This window comes from Fundulus heteroclitus, chromosome 17 (assembly GCF_011125445.2).
Source record: "Fundulus heteroclitus isolate FHET01 chromosome 17, MU-UCD_Fhet_4.1, whole genome shotgun sequence".
NCBI classification, from domain to species: domain Eukaryota; kingdom Metazoa; phylum Chordata; class Actinopteri; order Cyprinodontiformes; family Fundulidae; genus Fundulus; species Fundulus heteroclitus.
The window spans coordinates 19,803,371-19,824,347 of record NC_046377.1 but is presented as its reverse complement, the minus strand read 5'-3'; the positions used below and the strand labels follow the sequence as shown (position 1 = coordinate 19,824,347).

The 20,977-nt window shown below is 40.1% G+C and overlaps 1 protein-coding gene across 4 annotated transcripts in view; it reads right to left on the bottom strand.

Moving 5' to 3' along the window:
- magi2a (membrane associated guanylate kinase, WW and PDZ domain containing 2a) overlaps nt 1-20,977 on the bottom strand; it is a 311,230-nt gene that overhangs the window by 98,054 nt on the left and 192,199 nt on the right. For all 4 annotated transcript variants that reach the window (XM_036149357.1, XM_036149356.1, XM_036149359.1 and 1 more), the window contains exon 6: nt 19,392-19,471. In XM_036149357.1, coding sequence (XP_036005250.1) covers nt 19,392-19,471 — 80 coding nt within the window. The remainder of the gene's footprint in view (nt 1-19,391; nt 19,472-20,977) is intronic.

Sequence of the window (20,977 nt, the reverse complement as noted above, 5' to 3'; positions counted from 1 at the left end):
ATAGATGAATGTTTTCCTCAGCATCAAGTTTTTTTCTTTAAAAACACTAAAAGCTGGAGGATTGTCTTTAAATCTAAAGGAGTAATTGCCTCTTTTATTCTCTCTAACGTAGAACGTACTCCTGGATCAGTGCCCCTGTGCTCTTTTTGTGTCGTCTTCTCAAACTCCCAGTCATTCTTTGCAGGCGACTGCTCACACTGAGCCTGGTTCTTCTGGAGGTTTCGTCTTGTTACAGGTGAGTTTTCCTCTCCACTGTCGCCACGTGCATGCTCGGTATGAGGGATTGCTGCTAGGTCAACGACACAATGCCAGCAACTTTCCGTTGTGATGACACGCTCATCCAGGGGGAGTGCTGCAAGTCTCACTGCAGCCTGCTTTCTACTTTTTAACCAATCTGTGTTGGGAATTGCTGCTATATAAATAAACTGAATTTAATTGAATTAAAACCAGTATTGCAAGCCAGGGTGGAGTTTTTAAGATGATTACTTTGGGAAATTTCTAGTCACGCTAAAACATTCATCCTGCAAACACAGAAGGGGGCATCTTCCTGCCACTAGGAGGCATCCTACTATCCTTACCACTCAATATTTCTCTTTCTTACCACCCCCCCCCCCCCAAAGTGTCCTTTAATATTTCCTTGTAATGAAAGAACTCAGAGAGAGACCTTCTTTGAAGTTGCGTTCCACGCTCAAAGGTCTTTTTTTATCCTCCCTTTCCTAATTTGGACTTGAGTGTGACACAGCCTTCAGACTCTGCAGGGTCTTTCTTCGTTTCTTCCAGCTTTCAAAAGCAAAGACGGCGAAGTGAAACATATTCGCCGCCTCGAGACCTTTCTTTAGTCACCAAAATTTGAGTTCTATCTAGCTGGATGGTGCACAGGGCACGGTTTCATTTATCATGCCACCTTTGAATTCGGCGTGCATCCAGGAGAGCAAAAACTTGACTCTGGGGCCGATTAGGGAAGCCTTATTCCTGCCAACACAGGCACAAAACCCAGTGAGACAGACAAGCTGGAGAGCATCGGTTGAGCTCTGAATGAATATATGACTTTGGTTAGAAAGGCTTTTAAATGTCAACACGCCGACAGATTTGAGCAGAAGATTTAAGAGCATAAACAGCAACATGGGAGGAATCTGAGCTGAAGCGTATGCTTACAGCACGCCAGCGAGCTTAGACATAAACCAAAATATCAAAAGCTACTTTATTTTTTACATAAGAGCAAAAAAACAGACTTAAACAACCTACCAGCTGCACAACCTGACTGAAAAAAAATAAATATTCTAGGCCAGGATATGACGTGACACCAGTGGCGTCTCCTGCATGATAAGTTATGCAGGGAACAAAAACTTATTACCTATTAGCAGCAACGGATTTATTTGTGATGCATACAACCTGGCTTTGATACATTTTAAATGAAACAGAAAAATTAACGTCAACCAACACACTAGACAATCCATTTTACATGAGCTAAATGTAATTTAATTATAGCACATAAAATTATAAATAAAGGCTCACTCATATTGTTTATTTATTGAACAGAAAAGAATCACATCAGTCCTTCAATGAGCCAGCAAGGCCAACCAACACTAGATTAATATTTGCTTTTAGTTTCAATTTTGCTATGTTTTATTTAAAATTTTCCTACATTTTATTCCAACTGTATTATTTTACTTGCTTTTATTCCGTTTTATTTTCCAAATGTTTTAATCATGTAAAGCACTTTGCATTGTCTTTGTGCTAAAATGTGCTATAATAATACATTTGCCTTGATTAGATGGTCGCTTTCTGGAAAAACATAAATGTAACGTACATTTCCAGTATTTTGATGGGACGATCCGAGCTTGGGGCCACAGGATTTGTGCCCCACGGCTGTCTACTGAGAGCGTGTTGGGTATCCGCATTGCGATTTCAGATGTTAATTATTTAAACAAACGTTGGTGGGCCGGCCCCAATATCACGCCTCAGGAGGATTTAGCTTACTGAGCTTATCATTTTTGTGGCAGATATAGATATATAGACTCAAATGTTTCTTACATAATTTAATTGGTAAGGGGATTGGTCTTTTTTTACAATATTACGCTATAAAGAACGATCCTGTCTCACTGAATATTGCCAACATAGAGCTCCACAGTGACATCTGGTAAGGCCTGGCCCCAAATGCAGAGACATCACAGTGTGACACCATTTCATTTAGCTGCTCTTCAAAATGAGGAAGACTAAAGAACATCAGATTGAAGTAAGGCAGCCGTATTTTCATCCTCATCAGTCAGGAAAGCCCTAAATGAAAACAGCTACTTGGCAAAACGTCTGATCTAATGTGAGGAAGAGCACATAAGATAAGATAGAACTTTACTGATCTCACAATGGAGAGATTTACTTGTGACATCGGCTGTTATAAGCAACAGAAGGTGCACAAAGGAGGAAAAGGTGCATGAAGTATATACAGTACATCCAGATATATACAGTGGATGGAAAACAATAATAATATCAAATAGTTATTGCAGTTACTGCATCATATTAACGCTGAAGTACGGTGGAGGGCCAGTGATGCTGTGGCCTGGGAACTAGTTGATCAGAAGATCCTTAACATAACATTTGAAATAACTTTAAAACTACAACAGTAAACAGCTCATTATACATATGGCCAAATCAGCACTGAAAATACTAAAAGTGCTCATTTGGTCCCTAGAGGTCCCATGACTGGATAATCTGGAGATGATGTTGGCAAAAGGTGATAGAACCGGTATTACCTGCTGGATGTCTGCAATAAATAAATGTCCTCAAATTAAATGTCTGGAAAACTAATTAAAAAATGGTGTGACAATATAGAGGCAACATAAGAGGTATTTAACTTTAAATCGTGTTACTCTCTAAGAGTAGAAGGTTTTACCTTCTGCTGGTTGCTGCAGATCATCCTTACTTTACCTCATTAAAATTTCAGAAATGACAATTTTGCATTTTCATTACTGCCATTTCTACTCTGTGCACACATTTGTTTCATTGTATTTTTATTTATCTCAGCAGCAGAGGTCAGTTGGGTGGTTGATTAAGATTTTATGGGCTGTTTTGCATATTGCTTTAGGACAACTTTCTTTGCATAAGTTCCCACTGAACACCTCGTCTTTGCTGTGGCTGCTTAACAACCAAAGCCTTCTTGTTATTTCAGCTGATTGCTTTTAATGTGACGGGCCGGGAATGATTCAGCAGCTGGAGAGTCAAGTAAAAAAACACCACAGAGCTGAAAATAAATGGAAACGATGCATTTCAAGCTTCTTTCACGTAAATAAAACGAATTAAACTGGCTACAATAAAAACCACAGCTGTGTACATCTCAGTGGATAAATTAGGGGGTATTATTTGCAGATAGTAAAGAGAGAGAACTCCAGTAGATATTAATTCAGCCAGATCCTTTGGGAATTAATCTGCTGCCATCTTCAAAACCATGAAAACCTGGTGTTTGCAGAAAAAGCCACCTTTTTATTTTACATTAATCCACAGCCCCTTCCTGTGTGGGAGGGGTTTGTCTTTGTAATTCTCATGAAGTAGCACCATATGTAGCATAAAGACATCACCTAAGTGAACCCTAACAGATCTAGATCCTAATTAGACGTAGTTTAGGGAATCCAAGAAGAAATTATTCCCTTTTTGACCTTAACGTCTCTTCCCTGCCTGTTAAAATCAAAACCGCCACGTTTAAGAGAGAGATGATGGGAGCTCTGAACGATGCTCACTGGCCCTGTCAGATGTAATATTCTCTGAGGCTCGCCGGGTTTGCTGATGGATGAAAATGACCCGGCAGAGAAAGTCTCACCTGAATGGCAATTTAACACCTTCTGTTTGACTGAAGGGGTGAATAGGGCTGAGAATAAAGAGGCGGCTAAAAAAGCCCGGAGCTCAGGACACAGCAGGGTCCGCAGCTCACGGAGTGATTCATTTTCCCTTCATCGGGAAATGTGGGGACGGTCGGCCGAGAAATGTTTCAATGCATTAAACAAAGACGGACAAAGAGTGGAAACTTTGACTTAATTTGCAATAAAACATGGCCCCTTATCTCTGTTACAAATCACTATTAGTTGGAATATGTGGTAACTGTGGCAACCCCAAGTTTAGTATCTGACATTTACTCTCTGATGCTAAAATTCGTCTCATTCTTCTAGACTAGGGTGACCAGACGTCCCCGATTTGGACCACCTGTCCCCGGCTAAAGCTGTCCCCGGAAATGTCCCAGATTTTACCGAGGGGTAAAATGTTGCGTGTAGACTGTTATTACGGTAGAGCTGCTGCGCGCAGAAACAGGTGTTACGGTAGGAGGTGTCAAACATCCAATGCTTTTCAATGGGGGCGAAACCCCTTATACTCCCTAGAAATGCAGGCCCACATATGGCTACAGTATATTCAAGTTTGAAATTCTACTTCTGCTTTGTTAAACGATTCAGTGTTTACAATGAGTTAGGAAATGTTTGGTTCCTTTCCCTCAGTTTTTTCTTCTAATCATTCAGCTATTGTTCTTTCATGTTCAAATTCTTCAACTCTTTCAAATTCTTCAACTTTTTCAACTTCTTAAATGCTTTTCAGCTATTTTTTCTCTTCTTCAAAGATCTTCTGCATATTTTGCTAAATCATTCAGCTATCTGCATTCACAGTGCATTTTTGCAGGAAATGCAAATTTTTCTACGGTAGCTGGTTGCGCTGCTGATAATATAAAGATGAGGAATAGAGCACACCACTAGATGGCCGGTAAGGATCCTTTTGGATGTCAGCTGCCATTAAAACACGAAGAGGAAGAAGAAGAAGAGCGCATCACTTTTAAAACAGAAGAAGAAGAAGAAGAAGAAGAAGTGGAAGTTCGTGTCATGGTAAGTGTGTTAATCGATTCATTTTATTTGGATCGGGCTGATCCTGACCCCTCCACTCCAACCCCCACCCCCAACACTTTGCTCCAACCCAGAGACACAGTTCTAGTTTTCTATTAATAACACTATTGATGTATTCATTTTATTAATCTTAGGATATACTAAACGTGTGGAGAGGCACCTAATTTTATCTTGATGAGATGTATTTATTTGTATCCACGAGCAAGAAATGTCCCCAGATTTGATTTCAGAAATCTGGTCACCTTATTCTAGACCTGACCAACAATTTTACGCCTTTTAATCAAATATTTCAGTTTTTAACCTCAGTGGCCGGTACCGGTCCGTCCACTGAACACAGTAGCATAGAAAATATCCCTAATTACCAGGAGATTCCAGTCTAGCGGCAGCAAAGTTGAGATGCAAGTGGAAGCATCTCAGGGTAAAACAGAATAACTAAAACTTAAAATGGAAGGGCTGTGAGACTTTAACCTTTAACCAAGCAAAAACAGAACTAAAAATAAGTCACATTTTCTTGAACTTACTGTATTTGTCCTTGATTTGAGCAGGTAAATAAGATGATCTGCCAATGGAATGAGTATTTTGATCCCTAAAATAAGATAATTAGATTTCCTGCACTTGAAATAAGACGACGGAGATGAGTTGTTCCCATTTTAAGTGCAAAAATCTTATTCCATTGGCAAATCATTTTATTTGCATGCTCAAATCAAGGATGAATACACTTATTTTAAGAAAAATTCGACTTACTTTAGCCTTTGAGAAATAATCAAAATCATTGACAAATAATCAAAATCATTGTCCTGTTTGAAGGTCCAATGATGCCCAAACTTTAGGTTCCTCACAGACGGTGGGACATTTTCTCACAGGATTTCCTGATATTTGATTGAATCCATCTTCCCCCACCGTACAGGACACTGAGGAAAAGTAGGATTTGGCAATTGAATTCGGATAAACTACTGTAATATTGGGTTTATTTAACTTTTTTAATTAGATGTGTAATTTCTCTATTGCCAACATCCAAGTAAATTTGCATTTAGCAACAAATCTAATTTGCAGAAGGTGTTGAACAACTATAGGTGCAAGTGTAGCTCCTCTTTAAACTTTAGAGAGTTGTAAGAAAACATCTGGTCCTGAAAGAACTGAAACAAAAATCGTTGGCGCCGGGAGGATTATAACATAATTTGCATCTTTGAAAAACGTTAGTCCTGAGAGAATCACTGCCGCCTCAGACGGTAATTTAGCCCTCTTGCAACCAAAGGCATTCTTTGGCAAACATCAAGTATGAAAAATCATGCTACCACCGCCTCATTTTCCTCCTCGTCTTTTCAGAGTCCAGCTCTAATCATGGAAGAAGGAAAAAAATACCATGAATGCAAGTGTGTCAACAACCAGCCGGGTCCCGTGGAAACAACCGTCAGACAAATGGGAGAATCAGCGCGGGCGATAAACGGCAAAAACATAGTTTTCCACAGGGCCGAGATGATTAATGTTTTAAAAAATATCCTAAATAAATGAGAGCGAATTGTGAAAAGAGTCAAAGCAATTTTTATCGTTCTTACGATTCTGTCTGTGAAGTGTTCACAACTCCCTTTGCCTGTTGTGTCTGTTGGGAAATCAACGTCTTCATGTCAACAGCACTGGGAACTCTGACAGGTTCCCAAACTTGGAGTGAGTTATGTGGCAGATTAAGTAAAAGAGAAAAACTGATTTTCAAAGCTTCTAGTTTATCACAAAGTTACAGGCGCACAGAGAGACGCACTGAACTGTGACATACCACAGACTGCCTTTTTTCTAATCCCCTAAACTCTTTGCTATCTCCATGTTAGCTTTTTTTGGTGAAAATCTTTACTAGAGACACTTTTTTTTTTACCTTTCATGTGTTAAATTAATAACATCTCTACTCATCCCTTTAGGGGCTGAGAAAACGCTGCTCCCTGACACCCTTTGGTTAAATGTTAAAACGAATATTTGTGTACAGTGAATAAAAACCGTCTCCTGGATGGTGATGATTAGATCCCGTTTTGGATTTCAGTCTCTTAGGGAGACCATGCAGACAGAAAGAGATGGAAAAAAAAAAACAAACAACCTACAACATATTGAAGCAATAAAACAGTGCATTTGTGGAGACGTGCCACTTTTCAGACCGTTTGCACATCTCCTGCATGGACGGAGCTATTTGGCAGCAGCAGTGAGGATCCATCTTTGGGGGAGTCAAGCCTTTCAAACTTAACAACACTTTACCTACTTTGAAGCATGATGGCAGCAGAATGATGTAGTGCAATGGGGCTGATTTGCTCCCGTGGTGCTGGTGCATTCCACAAAGTGGATGTAATAATAAAAGAAATCAATGTCTAGATGGATTCAATTCAATTCAATTTTATTTATATAGCACCAAATCATGAAACATGTCATCTCAAGGCACTTTACAAAATCAAGTTCAATCATATTATACAGATTGGGTCAGATTATACAGATTGGTCAAAAATGTCCTATATAAGGAAACCAGTTGATTGCATCAAAGTCCCGACAAGCAGCATTCACTCCTGGGGAACCGTAGAGCCACAGGGAGAGTCGTCTGCATTGTACATGGCTTTGCAGCAATCCCTCATACTGAGCAAGCATGAAGCGACAGTGGGAAGAAAAACTCCCCATTAACGGGAAGGAAAACCTCTGGCAGAACCAGAACCAGGGTCAGTGTGAACGATGATCTGCCTCGACCGACTGGGGTTACAGAAGACAGAGCAGAGACACAACAAGAGAGACAAAAAAAGCACAGAAGCATACATTGATCTAGTAATCTGTTCTACATTAGATGGTAATAGCGGGTGAATATGAGAAATAATTGTTTTTTTTTTTAGCCTGATATTGACCCTTAACGCACCTAAAAACTGGTTTAGTAATGGAAAAAAAAACAAACACATTTTACTAAAAGAAACCAGCACAAAAGACCCCCAGCCATTGGTTTTGAAACTGCGGCCTAATAGGGAACAACTCAACTCTATTATATTTAAAAGGATAATTAATCAGAAGGACATTTGTTTTGGTTATAAATGCAAAAGAAGAAATATTCAACAAAACAAAAAAAAAAAAAAGCCAAACCCATTATCCTCATATGAGACAATCGTGCAATTAGGGTACAGCAACGTTACGGCGAGGCTTTCAACCAACACGTTGTCCCTAAACTTTTAAGCATGGCGGCGGCAGCATTATGGCGTGGGGGTAATTTTGCCACCAGTGGTTGAGGTGATTCAAGCAACGTTGTTTGGATAATGAAGGAGGATTACATCTAAATCAACAACCAGACAGCAGCAAACATTCAAATGGATTTTTTGTAACGGATAAAGTTGGTCTTAACTAAATGGCACCAGCCCAGGAGACGACCATCGCTGTAACATCAGCTGTGGATATATTACATAAACTCACGCTCTGATCCAACGGTTGTGTTAAAAACATACATAAGACTGTTTAAGTTAGAATAATTTTAATTTAATGAGGTGTTGTTGGCATATTTTTTAGGAAGGGTTTCATTTGTCATCCACTAGGGGGTGCTGTAACACTCTCTGCACTCCTTTTTCCACCAGGGCCTTGATGGACTGAGCTGTGTACGACTTTTAGCAGGTTTGAGGTTTAAACGGGTAACCAGTGAATAACAATTCTTGTGTTTAATCCGTTATTACACCCTACAACGTTATTTCACCGGTCAGACGGCGGTATGAATCAAAACTGGTGCGTTTTAAAAATGATCCGGTTAACCGGATTCTAGGAGAGAACATCAGTCTTCTCAGGATTTGCTTTTATTTTTCATTTACAGTTAAAACCAGATATTTACAAACACTTTAGAAAACGGTCCGATCCGTTTACCTAAATTTCTGTTTACATAAAATCAGACAAAAGTTTTGTTTTGATCGATCTGAAAATATTTACGCTAAATTAAGGCAATCTGGATGCAGTTTATGGCAACTATAACGCTTTCCCTGGTTGAATTAAACTAATTAACTTAAGAAATCAGGCAAAACATCAGGGAGAGAATAGACCTCCACAAATCTGCTGGGATACAATTTCTAGACCTGAAGGTGCCACATTCGTCTCTTCATGCAGTTAAACACAAAGAGCGTGGGGATGCCCAATGATCTACACTGCAAAAAGGGAACTAAAATTAAGTAAAATTTTATTGAAATTAATGTATTTTTCCTTGATTTGGGTAGGTAAATAAGACTATTTGCCATAAGATTTTTGCACTTAAAATAGGAACAATTGATCTCCACCATCTTATTTCAAGTGCAGTTTATCTAATGATCTTATTTTAGGCATCAAAATACTCATTCCATTGGCAAATAATCTTATTTACCTGCCCAAATCAAGGAAAAATACACACGTTTCAAGAAAATTTTACTCACTTTTAGTTCCCTTTTTGCAGTGTAAGAGTTCAGGTACGAGCTGTAGCTGGCTGAATGGGAAAGTACGGTGGCGGCGGCATCATGCTGCGGGCTTGTTTGGCTGCCACGCGTAGTGGTGCACTGCAAAAAAGCCAGGGAATAATGAATGTTTGTAGCTGTACATGCGCACAAGCCAAATGTCTTCTAGGGAAAGGTCAAAGCTTGAGCTGTTTTACCTGCAAACGTGTTTGTAGGCATTGTGCTAGCTGCTAAGCACGGTGCTGGCAGTATTATGCAGCGGGACTGTTTTGCTGCCAGGGGCACAATAACAAAAAACTTAAATATTTAAAAGCCAGGTCAGGGCCTTGCTGATGGCTACAAAAAGTGTGCCGATTCTCTGCACCAGACGTTTAGCCTGATTTGGACATTTATCGGAACGTTCACAACGCGCTGACCGGAGAGCAGTTCCAGTAAGAGGCAAAAGAAAGAAAAGTCACGCTGACAGCTAATTCCACGGCGCGCACACACACACCTGCCACACGCGGGTCCCGGCTCCAATCTCCAGGCCTCAGGCGTGCTCTGCTGGGGATGTTCTCAAAATACACGCATCAATCACGCCGCAGACAGCTACGCCAGCGCCCCCCCCCCCCCTCCACGCTGCTCCAAAGCGACTGGTGCAGGCGCCTCAAGGTGAAGGAGGGCGCCGCGTCGCCACGTCTATAATAACTCACCTGTGGGGCCGCACACGCACGCTGTGTCCCACAAAGACGAGAAAACCCCCAAAAAAAATAAACAAATCAATCTCTAAAGCCTTACGAAGTTGGCCTAGAGGACGGCTGAGTTAACAGGGGAGAGGGATTTTTCCCTCACTAGGTGATTTTAGCCAGATCCAAGCATGAAAGGGGAATATAGACACACTGCAGGTATGAGAGGAGAGAGAAACGAGGGTCAAACACGAGCTCTGCCGTTTCCCCCACGAGACACGAGGGGAAGAAGAAAGTGTGAGCCCAACGTTTGTCGGTGTGAGACGGTTAATAACTTCGCCTCTGCGCCGGCGAAGCTCCTCACACGATCAGAATGTAATTACAAGCCGCTCTATATGCAGACGCGCCGTGTCTGCGGGGGATTCGCTGAAGCGAAAGACAAAAGGCGCTCTGTAATACGATTAACATCCTTCAAACCTGAGCATCATCTGAGTTACAACCCCCCCCCCCCCCCCCCCCCTCACCACGGCGTCTGTGTCGAGCCCCACGGGCCGACCGTCCGCAGAGACACCGCGCTTACCGAACACGCGGAGACGAGGATAAACCCTCTGACAGACTGTTGGACTTCAACCACCAGCATCAGCTTGTAAAAAAAAAAAAAAAAAAAAAAAAACTCAATCCTTTGATGCTAAAATGTAAAACTTCACTCCATTTTACTGGCATGTCTTAGATTAATTTAATCAAATTCTGATTTTATTATATCGATGTCAACAGAATCCATTTTGATTAGCCCAGCTGATTGAATCAAGACACAGAATTTCACGTGGCAACATTGGGAATGAATGGCTCCCTTTTAACTAGAAGAAAGCGTAGCGCACGGCCAGGCGGAGGAAAAAAAAACACCATTTTCTTCACAGAATCTGAGAAAATGAAGCATGTATTTCTTTCTGCTCCCCTTTATTCTGACACATCTGAATAATATCTTTATTTAAGACAATAAGAGGCCTTCAGAAACCACTAATAATATCCCACACTGCAAAAACGGAACTAAAAATACGTAAAATGCTCTTAAAATTTGTGTATTTTTCCTTTATTTGAGTAGGTAAATGAGATGATCTGCCAATACAATAAGATTTTTGCACTTAAAATAGGAACAATTCATCTCCATCATCTTTTTTTCAAGTGCAGTATATCTAATTATCTTATTTTAGGGGTCAAAATACTCCTTCCATTGGCAGATAATCTTATTTACCTGATCAAATCTAGGAAAAAAAAACACAAATTTTAAGAACATTTTACTTATTTTTAGATCCGTTTTTGCAGTGCAAGCTTTGAAAACCTCTGTGTTCAATGCATCGTCTGGAGATGGGAAGAGTGCGGCACAACTCCAAAGCGGTTAAGATGCAACCAGAGCAGGAGGAGCGTACGAAGAAACAGTCAAGGAGGAGCTGCAGACGTATACAGTCCAGGTGGGAGAATCTACAGGGCAAGAGGAACGCCACTGTCCTGTTTACAGTTTGCCACAAACATGGGGAAGAAGGCGCTCTGGTCCTAGCCTGAGCTGTTCGGCCACTTTGCTACGTGACCTGCGCTGCAGGCTTCTGCATGGTGAGGCATGGCGGCGGCAGCATCATGTTGCGGGAATGCTTTCCTTATGAGGAAATCAAGAAGAAATCAATGCATGGATGTGCCAAAATTTTCTTCAATTGAATAAAAACAAATCTGAAGTAATTTTTGGACCAATAGAGGAGAGATCAATATGTACAGCACAGCTTTGGCTGCTTCAGGCCCATAATCTGGGTGTAGTGATGGACTCAGACCTGAACCTCCAAAAGCATCTAAAGACAATTACAAAGGACCTTCTATAACCTGAAGAACATTTCCATTTGCTCAGGTGGAGACAAACGCAACCTTTCAGATCAGGATTTGTAAATTTGGCATATGGCCCTTCACATAAACTCCAGATAAAACAAACAACTGACCTCGATTATGTCTGATTTTTTTGACCGGAGGACAGCACGGTTAAGGGAGGGGGGGGGGGGGGGGGGGGCTTTGAGGTATAGTGCCACCACATCGTCTTAATACGGGCCTGGACTTTTTTTTTTTTTTTTTTTGAAGTTTGAAGACGTTTTCTCTTCCTATCCAGAAACCTTTCTCAATTCAAAATGTCTGGAGTACTCCAGAGATTTTGAATTGAGAAAGGTTTCTGGATAGGAAGAGAAAACATCTTCAAACTTGGAAAAAAAAGTCCAGTTGTTTTGTTTTTTAACTTTTTTGGAATGACCTGGATGATAGAATCAAACACGCTGCAGTTTATGGCTATAACGTAACAAAAAGCGTGAAACTGGAGGAGGTTCCGACTGTACGTTTGCATGCGTTGGGAGAAAAAGGAGCAGAACTCGTGCAGAATCAAGCAGCTTCTGTGGTTCCGTTCCCCCAACCAGAAAATATTTGCTCTAGCGGCGAGTTAAAAAGGGAGAAAAAAATAAAGACCCTGTCCTACTTCTTTTCTTGGGAAAACAAAAGGCAGAAGAGACAGGAGGCGGGGAAGGTGGCAGAGAGAAGAGGACAAAGATAGATCTGGTGGTAGAAAGAGGAGGTGAGAAAACATAAAGGCAGAGAGGCTGAAAGAGATTTACAGAGTGAGTTATGTAACTAAAAGGCGCCTGTGATATCAACTGCTCCGTCTTCGCTGGCGCTGATGTTGCTTTTGAAGAGGCAGAAATAAAATGAACCCATCGTACGTCATCTCTAGGCGCGCTTTGACAGGATCTGGTGTTTGGGTCGCAGCTGACTTCAAGCGTAAGAGAAAACAAGCTGTTCTCTCAACCCGAGGTGACAAGGTTCAGTTCAGGCGCCGCGGTTTACGTAAAACCCAGGACATTATCGTTCTCACTTCACAGACTCTCATCTGACAGGTGATATTAGAGCCGACTTTCATGTTTGGGTCGCATTAAAAACGCATTTATTTAATAGGAGGCTACAAAAAGGTAAGGGCCAAAGCGCAAACAGAGCAAATCATTAAATGTTTTGTGTACATTTCCAGGGAGACGTTGTGGAAAGTTAGGCAAGAAGAGGCTTTTGAGTCAGGCAACAACTATTACATTTTTTTTGTGCTCTCAAAAAAAAAAAAGGGTATGAAAAGCCAGCTTTTGGTCGCAAAACAAACAAAAAATAAATTGGATTTTTCTTGTACATTTCTTTTGTGCTAAGATTGGAAAACGTTAATTTTGTTCCCCCTTCCCCTCTATGGGAATTGATGGTTTTATAATGAGAGAAAACATATCCTCTCCTAGTCCAAAATGCTGAAACCAAATTCGGAAAGGATTAAATGAAAAGAAAAAAAATGTAGACAAAAATTACAAACCAAATTTGTATGATAATGTATTCAGAAAGAGATTTTTGAAAGGAGTTTAAGGCACAAATAGATGAAAGACAGTGGGGGAAAAAAATGCATTGTCAAATTGTATTGCATTAGCATCAACACATTCAACATTATGCCAAAAAAAAAGGTATTTCATTTTTTATTTTCTGTCAAAAATGAGCAAGATCTCTTATTTCAGCATTTTGTATTTTTTTATTCAGATCATTTAAATTCAAGCTGTAATTCCTGAAAGCACCTTCACCCTTTCTGTTACAAAATTAACACTTTTGTCAGAGTCTTATAAAATATATAACAATATTTTCTGCATTCGTCTCTTTTTGTTGTTGTTGCATAAACTGAAATTTGACACGTGACTGCTGGACGACTGTGACAGCTTATGTATAGGAAACGAAACACATTGCCTTTCAAAATAAAATCAGCATTTTATAATTCGCCACCTAGAAATGACACTATGCATCTCTGATTTATAGTTTTTATGCCGGCTGGTCAACGGCATCTAACGGGTCAGATGTGGTCTGTGGGTCCAGGTCTGGCGGAGACGGATAACGAATGGGTTACTTGTCAAAATAAAATAAAAAATAAAAAAACATTTCTAATGGGATCAAAATTAATAAAGAAAGAGTGAAAGGAGCACCTTTGTTTCAAGACTTCACATCCAAAAGCCCAAAAATATGACTTAGATTAATTCATTTCTCCAAATTGCTGCTACGTATGAGTGTTTGTGTAACCACTGCAGGCAGATTGGGCTCAACATGGAGGGTTACTATAGCTACTGCACTCAAACATTTCTTTTAACTTCTTTTTGATAACGTATTTCCTCCAAACCTCTTCCTTAATGAATTTACCACCATTTAAATCTTCATGCTGAGCTTTCCTATCACTACTTTTTCTTGGGTGAATGCTGCGTGATGAAGTGGTTCCTGCATTTCAACTCTAACGTCGTCACCCTCTGGCAACTTGTGCATTTGTTCGCGGCTGTCTTGGTGTAAACTTTGTTTTCTTGCAAATTCTTGATCTTAGTTGGGGAAATAATATATGAATATTTTGAGATGTAAGCCAAAATGCAATTGAAAAGGAAAAGTTGATCAAATCTTGAAGAAACGCCCGCTCAGCTCTTGTTTTTATGACAATATGCAGGCGATCCTGAGAGAGCTTACCGCAGCAAGTAAAACATTTTTACACAGAATCTATAAATAATCATGTACATATCAACATAAGATAGCATTCACACTGCAAAAACGGAACTACAAGTCAAATTTTCTTTAAATCAGTCCTTGATTTGAGAAGGTAAATAAGATTATCTGCCAATGGAGTGAGTATTTTGACTCCTAAACTAAGACAATTAGATCTACAGCACCTGAAATAAGATGATAGACATGAGTTGTTCCTATTTTAAGAGCAAACATCTCATTCCATTGGCAAACCATCTTAATTGCGTGCTCAAAATATTTGACCTAGTTTTAGTTTTGTTTTTGCAGTGCAGTTCAGTAATATTTTTCAAAAGACACAAATGGAAATAAAAACTATTTTTGTATATGATAAAACACCATAAAAGGTCACCTCACAAGATTTTTAATGGTGCGTTTAAATGTTTGCAGAATGAGAACCCAGATTACCAACATTTCAGGTTATTTGGAGCACAAATAAGTAGCATTGTTTTCTTCTAGTTCAGCTAGCAACAATTATCAGGCAACCTGGATGTTATACATTTTGAAGAATGCTGTAGGATTGACATTTTGGTGACACACTGAGTTTTAAAAGTAGGAAAAAGTGGATCATCATCCGCATAGCAGTTTTAGAAAACATCACTGAAGCATCTTAAAAGATGAGACAACAGATCTCCTGCTAAATGTAGAATATTTAAATCTACGTCTCTGTTTCACTTGCAAATAATTCACACTGCAAAAACAGAACTAAAAATAAGTATTTTCTTTAAAATGAGTGTATTTGTACCTTATTTCAGCAGGTAAATAAGATAATTTGCCAATGAAATAAGATTGTTGCACTTAAAATAGGAACAATTCATCTCCATCAATTTATTTAAGTACAGGATATTTAATTATCTTATTTTAGGGGTAAAATACTCTTTCCATTGGCAGATAAGAGATATGCTAAAATCAAGGACACATGCACTAATTTCAAGTAAATTTTACTTATTTTTAGTTCTGTTTTTGCAGTGCATTGTAAAGAGTTTATAAAATTAACAAATGAAGCACAAATAAAAAAGGGCCAAGGACACAACTCTGTGGCTCTCCAAGCTTAAGACCGTTTGGAATTTGAATTTGAAAGAGACACAGTACTTCTAATTAGTAATTATAAAACAAACGTATCCAGAGTTATAAAAAAATATGTCTGCTGAACATTTTAGTGTCTTGAGTAACAGCAAATCCTTCACAGAGTCAAAGGGTGGGCTTAAATCCAGGGTTAAAGAGACTGTGGACTCTCCTGCACAACAATACGCTGAAGATTTACCCAGAAGCCCGTTAAAACCCCGCAGAACACAATATGCCGTTTTAGTTTAAGGACTGGGCTAAAGGAAACAAGAGGCCAAATCTGAAGAAAAACCCTGAAAGACCTTCAAAAAGAATAAAAACTAGAAATAAGGGGTGGTTTAAATATTTTCTCACTCACAAGAAAACAGAGCTAATACCCTTTATAGTCAGTAAATGCAAAGATATTCACTACTTCAAGATTTCCGCTCATCATAAAACATGACTGAGAAGAATTAATGAGGTTTAAACCTATTGTTTTTTTTTTTTTTACTTTTCATAGTCAGTAAAAGGAACCTTAATTTATCTGCAATTATGCGAGTCACTTTTCTAATACAGCCTGAATCCATTTGTCCAATTAAAAGTGAATTGTAAGAAGGGCGTCTTATAATCCTTTAAGCTACGGCGGCGTCTATTAACCGTGATGGTGTTGTCCGACAAAGCACCGAGTGTTCGGCGCAGGCCTGATGAATCAGTCCCAGCTCTCTCCATCCAGCCGAAGTCATTTGGACCGAGCGCTTCATCATATTACTTTGTTGCTGTCTGATAGAGAGCTTAGAGATGAATGTCGAACTCTCTGTATTCGCTGCTGTCGACGGTAAGTGTCCACGTTTGAAAAGCGGCTTTATGCGGTTTCACCCTCCTCCTTTCAGCCTTTGGGCTCGTCACACCTCGCAGACTCCGCCCTGCGATCCTCTTAGTGCTTATCGGTGCATAGCTTCGGCTCAAATATAGACGCACGGGCTGACACCTAAAAGCGCACACACTTACACCTTCCTACCAATCGATACAAAATTTACAGAGGTAGCTTTTTTATCCCTAACTGAGCTAAGCACCCAGGGGTGGCTGGTGCCACCAGGCTGCTCAGGCTTTTTCTTTTTTTATTACATAACACTGAGGAGAAATACAGTGAATATAAAAATAGTGCTCGCCCCAAGATTTGTAATTGGGAGGATGGCCTGTAATGTGAAGCTTTTTCCTTTACAATTCAAATGAAAAGCGAGTTGGTCTGGAAGGAGGTAAATATAAAAAAAAACAAGTATGCGTTACTCTTAAACCCCATTTTGCTGAAAAACATTCCCAGCCTTGGAGTTCACGCCTGCCGGCGTTATAGGGAGGCTAATTAAGCTGAAGTATGGCTCTCGCCGGCACCGTCGGCATCCCTGTTTGTTAAATGAATAAATTGTTGAAGCGCTGATACGTCTTGTTCCTTCAAAACTTCAATCATCCACTCCAGTAACCGACAGCAGATAAGAGTCAAGAGCAGAATAAGATGTTCTGCCTCGGCGGAGAAGATTCGGAAATGCTTCCATTTGTCATGAACACCATTTAATGGGAAATAAATAGACTTTCCCGTGATGCAAAATAGTATTTTTTACCTAAAAATGACATAACATAAAAACACGCATAAAGAGTAAACCAACAGAGCACCATACAGAGGCATGTGTTCGACGTGTGGAAATAATCACTGGTATTCACCATACAGTGGATCACCTATTAAATTTTTGTTAGCGTTATTTAATCTTGTCATGGGACAACACTTTGACACAAAGTGAAGTAGTCAGTATTCAGCTTGTATAACAGTGTAAATTTGTCTTCGCCTCAGAATAACTCAACACATGGCTGTTGGCGTCTAAACCGCTGGCAAAAGTGGACAAACCCCCTAAATTAAAATGTTCAAAAAGTGCCCATGCAGCCATTTTCTCAGGTGTGAAAGTGGAGCAGGTGAGTCAAATTTGACGTCGTCGGTCTGACACCCTCTCATGATGGTCACTGGTAGTTCAATATGGCTTCTGTGGCAAAAAAACAAACAACTAAAGGATATTATTTTCATTAATAGTATCTTCATTAGCTTATACAGCTAACGATTGTAGTGACATGGAGTTAAACTAGTGACAGCAGGTAGACGATGAGGAGTACTGGAAAAACGGAGGGGCCGTGAAGGGGTCTTCAATTAAGCCCCGCCCCCCATGGCAAAACAGTGCCAGCTAGTAGTGACATCTAGCTGAAGGAGCTCTGCAGTGACACTGAAAACATCTTTCATTGAAAAAAGTTGCAGCGTAAAATTAGAATATCTTCATAAGTTTTTATTTTCTAACAATGTCTAATTTTTCAATGCCAAATTTCGTTTCAATGTTGCTGCAAGCTGTCAGTGTTTTAGCCCCACATGTTCTGCCTTACCTTACGCAGAAGTCAAAGTTTTAGTTTTGCATCGGACTGCGCAAAGTCCGTAAATAAATCAAACAGAAAATCTCACCTAAAGATGGCTGTGGACAAGCAATGTCCTCGCAATCTGACAGATTCAGAGAAGTAAAGAAAAGGGCAAGCGGAAAAACACTGCTATTTGCTGCAGCTTCTGCACAAACATTTTCATTAATGTTTTTTCCCCTGATCAGAAAGGACTAATTAAAGTATGACATTTAAGATTCCGTTTACAGCTAACAGTATATATTTACACAGTGCTGTCAAAGCAGAATGTTTTTGTGATTTTACAGTTTTTCCTTTGATTTTTCTGTAAAGCAGTCTGGGCTGCCTGCTGGATGGTATTGTAGAATAAATTTGCCTTGACGTTACAGACCTGTAGTGGAGTTAGTCTCTCCCCCCCCCCCCCAAACACCACACTTTCCACTCGGTTTCAAGTTTTGTAACATGGGAAAATCTAACACAACCGTGCTTCCCACAAACTTCAACAACATTTTTAGTATTGGGCCATTCTCAGCAAAAAAAAAAAAAAACAATCACCTGTTAATTCATGATCTCGTAGGTTTTTATCCTTCTCATGTCGGTGGAGGAGTTGCAAGTTTTACCAGCTAGACAAGTATTTCTTTGGATAAATTGAGAGATCCTCTTTTTTTTAGGTAAGGCTAGAACAGAAGTTGCCGGCTTAATGCCATCACAAAACAGCAAAATTTACTCTATTCTGCTCAAACGATAACAGATAGTTAACTTTCTTTTCAGTTTTACTAAGACTTATTGCTCACTCGCTTATTTTGTTAGACTTTATGAGACACAATAATGGATTAAAATCCACTTAATTAGGCACTAAAGCAACTGCTTTCTCTTGCCCATTTCCATTTCCTCCTCCACTCCTCCTGTTCAGCATCAAAACTGCTTCCCTGCTCATATGTTAATTGAAAAATCTCAAACAAGACGACGCTCTTCCATTTATTTTTTCTAGAATTTTTTACTGCATTGGTATTTATCCTTCTCCTTTTTTCTCCCCTCTGGAGAGCGTGAGCGGTTAAAGGACACTTCAGAACTGCCTCGGTTGAGGATAAAGCCGTCTTTGTGACTCGCAGTCTCTCTGGACGCGGCTTCCGATCGACAGCAACCGCCACCGCCACAGGAGCGGTGCAATAATCGCCGATAAAAGCAACAGCCCCAACGTGGAAATCAGTTCACATGATTTCCAGAACATTAATTCAACAAAAGGCGACTCGTCCTGCTTTTAAATCACACCAACAGGAACGGTTTAAAATCAGTAAAACAAATGCAGCGGGTAAGCCAACGTCGATGAATGCGAGAAAAAAAAAAAAAAGAACAAGTCGTGGACACGCAGCACTCACCATCCTCTTTGCATTCCTCGGGCGGCTTTGCCTTCTTGGCGAGCCTCGGGTCCAGCCACGACGTTGTCTTGGTGTTGTGGCTGTGAAGGCGAGACAGAGAGGGAGTGAGAAGGAGCGTGGTCGATGCTGAGAGAGAGCCGACTTGGAACAAAGCAAGAAGCGAGAGGTTGGCGGATTCTTAATTCGGCCGCAGAATCACTTCAGAGAGGAGAGACGAGATTCCCCTCGAGTGTGCGACTTCAAAACGGTCAACAAAAACGCTTCGCGTGAACTTAAAAGTAATCATCGTTTCTTATTTGCATACTCTCACTAATTAGTACACAGAAGTGGAAGGTAAAAGGAAGTGTGACACGTATATAGATCAATAGAGAGGTGAGTGAAAGAATGATGAGAGGACCTGACTGCACTGAGGTCAGATGGGGTGATGTGCTGGGGAAACTCGAGGCGTCTAAAAAGCTTCTGTGAACATCCAGAGGTACACTGGACTCCTTTCACGGCGATTCAACAACAGTAGGGAGATGGAGGGCAGCAGAGGTGTGCAACGTGACAACGACAAAACAAAATGTGAAGATAGACGTTGGAAACTGCAGCAATAAGTCTCCGATGAAACTTGACGTTTCAAAACCTTTTACACTGCATAAAGGAAACTAAAAACAAGTAAAATTTTCTTGAAATTAGCTAATTTTCCTTGATTTGAGCAGCTAAATAAGGCTATTTGCCAATGGAATGAGTATTTTAACCCTAAAATAGGATAATTAGATATCCTGCACTTGAAATAAGATGAATTGTTCTTATTTTAAGTGCAAACATCTTATTCCAATGGCAAATAGTCTTATTTAGATGCTCAAATCAAGGAAAAATATGCTAATTTCAAGAAAAAATTACTTACTTTTAGTTCCCTTTTTGCAGTGTAGAGTGAACACAAAATGTGCAGATCCTAAAGTCTTTCAGCTAAACACACAAGTTGACAGTTTACTGCATGAACAGAATGAATAATGATTTAAATAATGTGGAAAAACAGCATCTTGTCTTGCAGCTAAACTATCTTTACAAATTGCTCTTTTGCTAGTCGATAAACCAAAGAACAACCTTTTCTCCTACAACCACTAAAACAAGCTTTCTACCTTCTCATGCTTCTGGCAGGAGTCTCACGCTTTTCCTCTTTCTCACTCCGCTCAAACAATTCTCACGCCAAATAGGAAGATTGGATGTAAAACATGAACCACGTTTTTCAACAAGATTTACTATGACACAAATCATGAAGCCTTAAAGCTAGGATGTCGACTGCGTGTGCAGTGTCTAGGAAAGGTTTTCTGTGGCATATGAAGAACAAATTTTATTACCCATTTGTAACGGAGCATAAGGGTTCCCGGACCATTTTGGAGCTCGTAGAGAACTTGGCAGTGACTGTGGGGAGACGCTGTTGATGCAGGAGTGGTCTGAAAACAGCAGCTTATCTATAATGTAAGACCCATGTAAACCTGCTTATCAAATAATTTGGAGCAGGACTAGCCCTGCTGATGAGAAATTTTATATTTTTAATCCACAGACTGCCACTCTGGGTCCCTGAGCAAGGCCCTCAGCCC